At 31.5% G+C, this 9,241-nt stretch overlaps 1 protein-coding gene across 3 annotated transcripts; it reads right to left on the reverse strand.

Moving 5' to 3' along the window:
• Positions 1–237: 237 nt before the first annotated feature.
• LOC115722550 (inactive leucine-rich repeat receptor-like serine/threonine-protein kinase At1g60630) lies at positions 238–7,626 on the reverse strand. 3 transcript variants are annotated; one of them, XM_061104152.1, is made up of 3 exons: positions 7,444–7,626; positions 5,200–7,052; positions 238–1,224 (listed from the first exon to the last, which is right to left on the reverse strand). In XM_061104152.1, the coding sequence occupies exons 2-3, from the start codon at positions 6,557–6,559 to the stop codon at positions 566–568; spliced, it is 2,019 nt and encodes a 672-aa protein (XP_060960135.1). In that variant the 5' UTR covers positions 6,560–7,052; positions 7,444–7,626; the 3' UTR covers positions 238–565. The 3 variants fall into 3 exon arrangements, with proteins under 3 accessions (XP_060960135.1, XP_030507653.1, XP_030507652.1); XM_030651793.2 differs by having other exon boundaries at positions 7,440–7,626; XM_030651792.2 differs by having other exon boundaries at positions 7,337–7,626.
• Between the last annotated feature and the right edge of the window lie 1,615 nt (positions 7,627–9,241).

Consider the following 9,241-nt stretch of genomic DNA (forward strand, 5'->3'; position numbering starts at 1 on the left):
TTTCCAAACTTTGGTTTAAGAACATGAGCAGAACAACCCTATTTTTGGTGGTTAGAGGCTTTTCTCCTAAAATAATAAATAAAAAATAGCAAACTAAGCAAAGTTCCAACTTAATCATATGGTTTGCCAAAGTTAGTACAATAATGTTGTCAACAATCCACATGAGGTTCAGAAGTACATTAAATCGGAAGCACAAACACAACCTGGATTCTTTCTTAATCACATCAAGGAAGAATGTTTTATGAGTGAAACAACTCCAAAGTATGTTCTTCAAAACCTTGCTTTTAACATAGTCAGATCAGAATCTACGTACAGTACATCAATTCATCAAATGTTGTCTAGTTTCCAACACCATACTTGTTACCTGAGCACCCTTTTTTTTTCTTCTTTTCTCTTCTTAAAAAAAGTATAAATCAACTAGCTGGCTAACACAAGAACTAAAAATGAATCTTGAAAACTTTACACAAGTGAACTCTACAGTACCTAAGAGAAGAATCATGCATCAATCCAATCGAAAATTAAATTTTAAGGAAAAAGAAAAAACCATAAATTTAAAGTAAACCACTCATATGCTTAAATGTTCTTCTCTTGGCAAGCTTTGAACAGTGTCTGACCATCTCCCTGGAGAATGGTCACTACTGTTTGATGATAACTGAGCCTCAGCTCTTGCATCTCTAATCATCTTAAGAACTTCTCTCATTGTAGGCCGGTTCTCGGGTACAAGCGAGACACAAGCCATTGAAATGTTCAAGAGGGCTAGAAGTTTCTCCTCTGATGTTTCATTGCCTGAGGCAGGATCATCACCGGATTCAGTCTCTTCTTCGCGAACTGATCGAACCCACCTAGGAATATCTGAGCCATGCTCTTGTACAAGGTCTTGGAAGGGAGTTTTTCCGGTTAGGAGTTCCAAGAGGAGTACACCAAAGCTGTACACATCAGCTGGTTGAGTGGAAGGTCTTCTAATGTCACGGCATTCAGGAGCTCTGTAAAAGAGAGAAGTTGCACTGGGCTCTTCGAGTGAATCGGGGTCTCGGAATGAAGTAAGGCCATAATCTGTTAGGCAGGACTCGAAATCTGAACCTAACAATACATTGGAGGATTTCAGGTTTCCATGAGTTAGGCCAGAGCTCTGGTGAATATACAGCAAACCACTTCCTAAGTCTTCTGCTATTTTAAGGCATGATGTCCAGTGAAGAGGCTTTCCACCTCCTGAGGTTCTTGAACCTGCAAACATAGGTAGAAGTAATATTGTAATTAAAGAATGATCACAGGAAAAAGCAAAAATCTCACACTTGGTATAATGTAAATCATAGAGTAAAGATATTGAGTCATGAAAAATTACTTAAAACATGAAAACTAGCAGACATTTCAGGTACAAATATAAGTAATACATAACACTATGCTGATAGCATAAATAAACCAAATGTGAAAGGAAAATGTGGATATTAAGATGTTTGAATTAGTTTGCAAAAGAGATCAAATGTATTCATACGTATTATATTTCACAGAATATTTTACCCATTTAGTAAATCTGTTTGTGGAAATGTTTTAAGTGGTTTTTAGAATACTAAGGTAAAGTCATGCTAACTTTAGTGAAAGAAAAGATAGTGACACATCACAGTATGTATATGAATAACCTATAACTCTACATTTTGCATCAAAACAAACAAAAGTTCTTTTATATCTTGATGAGCTGTATTAGCAAAGCTCTTGATGGTTTCCTATCTTAATAAGCTAACTGTTAATTAACCTAGAGTTTGTTCAAAACCAGATTTCTATTTACTTTTCTCTAATTTGGTATCTCAAATTTATTACAAGAAGACAACATGAACAGTTATTAAGAGATGGGAGAGGGAAACAACGCAGAAACAAACAAAGGGAAAAAGTCCAAATATCAAATTTCATGAATCTTCAACTAGTAAATGACAAAGCGAGTCTCATAATTATTCCAAGCAAAAAAAAATGGTTCTTGTAATGCCACAGGGGATATTTTGGTGGCAAGTGGAATAATACTAAAACACTGCATAATTTTGAATGCAAACAATTTTGACTGAGCTGCTTAATGTAGGTGTTGAATGAAGCAAGAAAATAAGGACAAGATGACCCTACAACAAGTCTGATAAGATGAAAAAGGAACAATTTTAATTATGTGAATGTAGAACCGACCATATATAGACCAAAAGATTAAAATAACAGTGGGAAAGGCATGCCATGGGAGCAATCATATACCATAAAAGAAAAATGAAAAAAACAGAGTAAAAACTACCATTTAAGCATGACACTATGAAAGTCATTGTAGTATAGTTTATTATTACTGTCACAAAGCTTGCTTTATAATAATGTTGCATAAGATCAGTAACATAATCGTAGGCTTTGCAAAACATTAAAAGCTTCAATAATATATGAACAGTAGCATCATCTGATAATTTATGCTCAATTACATGTGGGCCTGCCCAAAATGTTAGAATTTAAGAGTTTGTGTCCTATGTATTATGAAACATAAGCTAATGATATTCCCAGTATTTGAGAACATGAGCATCTATCTTGGTCGTTAATGACTGCATATTTCATGTGTGGGTTCCATATAGTATTATAGGTCCACCTTTGTATTTTAACCATTCAGAGTTCAGACACACCACGTGTTAGTAGTATACAATACCTAACACTAGTGGGCACCACAATTAAAAGTTGCTGAAAAGGCTTATATTTGGTTCATAAAATATTTTTGAGAAAATAATAAACCGTTAAGTTAAATTAGACAAAATTATCACTAACATACTAATAAACTTCATTTATTAAGTAAAATTTTACCTGTCTAAAAACTACATATAATAATAACGAATTTTATTGTGTTTTATAAAAGAAAATATATTCGTAAATTAAAATAATAATTTACTCAATTTATCATCTAGTCTTAACTTTAAAAATTCAATTTTTAAATAATTAAATGTCACTTTTAATCACAATAAATATTTGTTACTAAAAAAATAATATTTAGTAATAATTTACAATTAATATAATTTTAATACAACTTATAATATAAAGTGACAATTTATTAAACCTAAAAACATATACCTTTAACTACATACCACTTGGGTATAATGATGATCTCTTGGTCACAATTTTTTTCATTATAATAATTTTATCACTACAAATAAGAATTTTTGTAATATTGTGAATCACAATATATATTAATATATATTTTTTCAACAAAAAGAAGGAATGATAAACTTAAAAAGAGCTAAGTGAAAAGCACCACTCTGTTAAATTGACATCTAACGAATGAATGGGAAGAGGCCAAAAACAAAGTAAGAAAAGGCTTAGACTAAAAAGATATATGTATATGAGTTGTCACTATACAAAACCATACATCTTTATAAAAATTTTAGGACAATTAACAGATATTCAAAAGATAAAGCCAAAATATGTGCATAATGTCAAAAAAAGAATAAACCTATTAAAAAGAAATGGATAAGAAAAAAGACAAATAACTTTCTAAATATCATTTGTTTTGTTTAAGAGAAAAAAGTGTAATAATAAATTTTAAACACTTTATTTCTTGACATTTTGATGTTAATAATCATTACATAATCAACCATTTACAATGTCATTTAAAAGTTATATTAATAATAGAGAAAAATATATAATAATGAGGGTCGGAACTACTTTGAACACATGCACATGGTAAGATGAAAACAGGTAGCGAAAGAGAGGGGCTAGAAGAGTACACAAGTGAGGGCCCAACAACCAAGGAAAGCTAGGACACAATACAGTACAGAAACAATTCAAACTACTACTACACTACACTACACAACGTTTACCAAGTGGTACCCACAAAAATTAATGATTTTGCTCCTGTGACGTGGATAATAATAATAATAATAGACCAAATCCAAATTTGACTAGTTGTTCTCAACTCCATCTATTTTTTCAGAAAAATTAAAATTAAACTCAAAGTCTAAGAAAAGACTACTACACCTAATAAACGAGTGTTTTAGTAGATTTTCTGTTTAGTTATCCGTTAACAAAAATTTTTTACTGTAATTCTTTTCACACTATTTATGTTGTAGTTATTTAGAGTTTATTAAAAAATTTAAATAGTTTAAAATAATATTTAAATATTTTTTTATACTAATTATTTTTCTACGTACTATAAATAATTATTTTCGGTACCTTAAACTATTAAAAATTTATAAACAATTCTAAATAAGTAGGACATATATAATAATAAAAAAAAATTAGAATAAAAAATTCTCAAATAACAAATAAAAAGATCTATTGAAATACCCCTTTCATGCATTGTACTAAAGATTTTTCCAAAAATATATATGGGATGATTTATATTACTGTAAAAAATCTAAAATTTATTAGTATACTTTTTTTTTTTTATCTGATTCAATATTTAAGAAAATATTTTGGTTAAAATTTCTTATATAAATGTATAATACTTATTTAAGATTAACAATAAATTCATAAAATATTATGAATACTTATAGTACAGAAAATAAAGTTTTAAAAATTACTTACTACACATATAATAAAAATATAATTATGCCTGTAATTAACACAATACTTTAACCTTCTATTTTACACTACAAAATATTTAGAATTTTTAAAAATTTCAAGATAATCTTAAATAACAAATAAGGGTATGAGAAAGGTATTTATGGGTCAAAATTAATTAGGGGAAGAAAAAAAATGCCCATTGTACAATGTCACATTATTTCCCTAGAGGAAAAAAATAATTTGGATAAAGAAAAAGTGGAATCTAACAATGATATGGGTTCATTAAGTTTTGCAGATAATTAAATTATATGTATTATGAGACACTCAATGAGTATCTCGAGACATAAAACTGACGAAGCATACATTAATACACATGGCCTACTTTTTTATGTATATAATATTTTGGATTTGGATTTTGGTTATTTCATTTAATAATACTAAAAAAGGAAGCTTAAACCCTAGAAAAATATTACTACTCATCACCAAAATTCTGACCAAATTAACTGGTGAAAAATGAATCCATTAAAACCAATTTCAACCAACCTAAAAACAAAAAACCTTAGAACTCATACCATAAATGTCCTGATACTGATAATAATTATTTCATTTATTTCATTATATAAATCTTGACCTACCAAATATATATTTTTTTTTAAAAAAAAATAAAGAAAAAAGAAAAAGAGGGAAACGTACCATGAATTAGAGAGAATAGGCTTCCGTTTGGGAAATAATCGTATACGAGCAAGCGTTCCTCCCTAGCCTGGAAATAAGCCCTAAGTGGGACCAAGTTAGGATGCCTCAGCCTACCAATAACTTCCATCTGTCTCCTGAACTCATCTAGTCTAGGGTATTTGGCATCTTTTAGTCTTTTCACAGTAACTATAAACCCAGATTCCATAACAGCTTTATACGTACTTCCGATACTACCCCTACCCAAAGTCTCAGCCGAAGCCTTTAGTAAATCTTCTAAGCTGTAATTCATTTGCTGATCCCCTGCGCCGCAGAACACCAGACTCCCTAGACCCTCACCTTCCCACGAAAACCCTTGTTTTCCACCATTGTTGTTACCTCTCCGACCACCGCCATTGTTACCGCCCTCGTCCTCTCCTCCTCCTCCTCCTCCTTCTACTGCTGCTGCTGCTGCTACTACCACTCCTTTGTTCTTCGCCTCGTCGGAAGAATCTTTCCGGCGATTTCGACTCCGGCAAACCATCCAAAGAAGAAGCACACAGATAAGGAGAATCGCGGCGCCACCGGCGGTTCCGGCGATAATCTTGATTAGTCTTGTCCGTTTCGAAGAAGACTTTCTCGAGCTGGGAATCAATGGCGAAAATGGACTTATGGAAGGACTGAGACTAACCTCGTTCCCGCATGGATTCTGAATCTGAACACCGCAGAGATCGACATTGCCGGAGAATGACGAGGAGTTGAATCGTACGAGTGACGAAGTTACAGGAATAGCTCCAGAGAGTTTGTTATTCGAAACATTGAAGAATCTGAGACTGGTCTGGTTGAAAGGAGGAATCTCACCTGTCAATAAATTATTCCGCAAATCGAGAAAGTAAAGTCGTCGAAGATTGAGCAGAGTCGCCGGTATTTTACCGGAGATTTGATTGTCAGCGAGTACAACGACCTTTAACCTGTGAAGTCCAGAAATAGATGCCGGAAAATCACCGGAGAAATTATTCTGGTTAAGAAAAAGGGATTTGAGATTAGCGAGACCAGAGAGATCGGGGATTTGACCATTAATGGAGTTTCCTTTGAAGCTAAGAACACGAAGTTGATCCAAACGGTCTAAGATCTTCTGGTCCAAAACCCCAGTCAAGTTGAGATATTCCAGAACAAGCTTGGAGACTCTTCCATTCATGCATTCCTTTACCCCTTTCCATTGACAAACTTGCTCAGTACTCCCTCTCCATGGGAGTGAATCTAAAGGATCAATCGTTGATTTCAAACGCATAAGCGTTTCTCCATCGTCCGATCGAACCAGTACAAAACAAACCAATAACAACAACAAAAACCCAAACAAACTCGACTGTTGTAAAACCACCATTACGACTTCTTTTTCTCTCAAATCAAAACCAAGTATAATAACAAAAAACCCTTCGAATATTCTCAACAAAAATCAATCTATATCTGTTTCCATGAATGGAAAAAATAACCAAAATAAGCAAAAATCATAATATTTCTGTTTCTGCTCTCTTCTTAATTTTTTTTTTTTTACCTCTGTGAGTGAATTTTTTTTGGTGAATTAGTACAATCGCTTTCCATGACTAAAACAACTTCAAGATCTAAAATCTTCCTCACCCAAAAGTAATCCAAACCCATTTGAACCTAAGCTTTGTTGAAGTGCATTAATGGCGGAAGAGGGGTTGAGCTGGAGACACAAAAGATTTGTGGGCATTGCTAATACGCTCTCTCTCTCTCTCTCTCACGGACATAACTTCACGTGAAGTCATCTCAGAACTTGCAGAGACCACCACATATAATGGAAGCTGCTTTCTCTTTCTCTCTTCTCCATGATTCTTTTTTTCATATTGTTTAAACTGCATCAACCAATGTCGAAAACTATTTAATTCTTTATAACAATAAAAACCAAAAAACAAATCTCAGAATATCTTGGGGCTGCTAAAAATTTGAACTTTTACTGAAATCAATTGAGTTTAGCGCTGAAAACGTGAAAATAATAAATAAATACAACAACCAGTTATAATAATTTCAAAACCCAGTAGAAAATGAAATCATTCATTCTATTATTATACATGTATATTTATACAATACAAAATGAAGAGTGAGGAAAAAGAGAGTGAGGTGGTGGAGTGGTATATACCAAACCCAAATCCAGCTATGCAAAAGTATTGAACAGTGTTTAACATCAATGATACTCTGTATATTTTGTTCCAAATAATAATACAAGAGAGAGAGGGACTCACTCACTCACTCACTTCTGCTCTCTGCTCAAGAAATGAGCTGAAAGAGATAAAAAATACAAAGCATGAGAAGGAAACATTATAACTTTAGGAAAAATATATAGTACACCCACTTAAACTTGTATGTTTGTACACCCTATTTTGTTTTGCCAGAGTGTTTTAATTTTTTTTAATAATTGTATACATTATACTTATCGCTATTTAAGAAAAAAATTTAGTCTGATTTTTTTATATGAAAAAACACATAGGGCGGGTTTATTATAGAAACAAAAAAGAATTAAAGTTCTAAATGATTACAATGTAAAATAGATTGAAAAATCCTCCTAAATAACAAAGATATAGGACATGTACAAAAAAAATTATAAGGGAGCAGTATAGAGTTACCCTCAACTTTATTATTACTATAAATTTAAATAAAAGGAAAGAAAGAAAGGAAAAAGGGTAATAACAACAATGACATTACTACACTCTTTCCCAGCCTCAAGCTGTTCTTTTTAGGAATCAAACCAACTTAGTTATTTCTTTCAGCAAAAAAAGAAAACCAACTTAATTGTTGTTATGAATAATTGACACGTGGCATCAGCAGAAGAAAATCTACTTGGCAAAAAGAAAAAATGGAAGAAAGAAAATATGGTTGAGGAGGTCACGTTTGAAGAGATGTGAAGTTGAATGAAATGGTTGTGTGGATTTGGGTCACCAACTATTCTGGCCAGCTGTGACAATTGCTTAGATCACAGGTTTTACCCATTGGGTTTGGGCTGACGTGACCGACAGTCTTCAATTTTCATCAGATCAGGCCCCTATTATGCGCCCAAGATCTACACACCATACGACATCGTTTTGGGACCTATAATCCTAATTAAAATAGTTTGATTATTTGAATTGAAATGGAATTTAATTAATTAATGTGTGAATCAACGTTTGGTGATCCTCTAATATTTTGCCTTGCAAATTCCAATTATTGATGTTTGTTTGGTTTGATAGAAATTAATTAGTGATACCATACTTAAAAATGGTTAGGGATATTTTAACAAAAATTATTATATTAAATAATATAAGATCTAATATTTAATTGTATTAATAATGATATAATATTTTGAATAATGTTAGACGACAATAATATCTTTTAATAATTATTTTTTGAGAATTATTGAAAGATACTTTAGCATTTTTCTCGGTATAATTAAACATTAGATTTCATATAATTTAAAAAAGTAACTTTTAAAAAATATCGTTAACAATTGTAAAATGTCACCTATAAAATATATTCAACATTATTGTGCTCAATAATAATACTATTTACTTTTAAATAAGAGTTTATTGATAATATTGTTTAGTATTATTACTAGGGAATCCAAATGTTGTTTTGTTACTTACTTCACACGTGAATTTCATAATTAATTGATCAAGCTTGTCTGTAGTTTGACCATTTATTTAAGGGAAAAGTAGTGTCTTTTGTTGTAGAAACTAGTGACTATTGTTACCCTCTTACAAAATTAATTAAGTATTTTATCTGTGTTGTTCAAGCTTCGTTCGACGTTTATCCTCGTACTATTCATAAAATAAATAAAATATGGGTTATTTTCTTTTTCGTATTGCTCAGAATGTCTTCTTCCATAATGAGGGGTTTAATATTTTAATTTTAAAATTTATTTTATATGAGAAGTTTGCACAGCCGAACTACATGTAACCACGTACACTATTTCTATATAAAGAAAGACTTTAATGGAAGTCTAACCATATAAATGTTACATATAATGGCATGTTTACTAATAAGTAATGGGAATTAATAGTAAGGTAATTAT

Source organism: Cannabis sativa, chromosome 9 (assembly GCF_029168945.1).
Source record: "Cannabis sativa cultivar Pink pepper isolate KNU-18-1 chromosome 9, ASM2916894v1, whole genome shotgun sequence".
NCBI classification, from domain to species: Eukaryota; Viridiplantae; Streptophyta; class Magnoliopsida; order Rosales; family Cannabaceae; genus Cannabis; species Cannabis sativa.

Excerpts from the sequence above, each read along its gene's own strand:
- LOC115722550 (XM_061104152.1), bottom strand. The coding sequence starts at position 6,559 with ATGGTGGTTTTACAACAGTCGAGTTTGTTTGGGTTTTTGTTGTTGTTA. Across the intron at positions 1,225-5,199 it reads CCTATTCTCTCTAATTCATG|GTTCAAGAACCTCAGGAGGT; the intron begins GTACGTTTCCCT and ends CTATGTTTGCAG.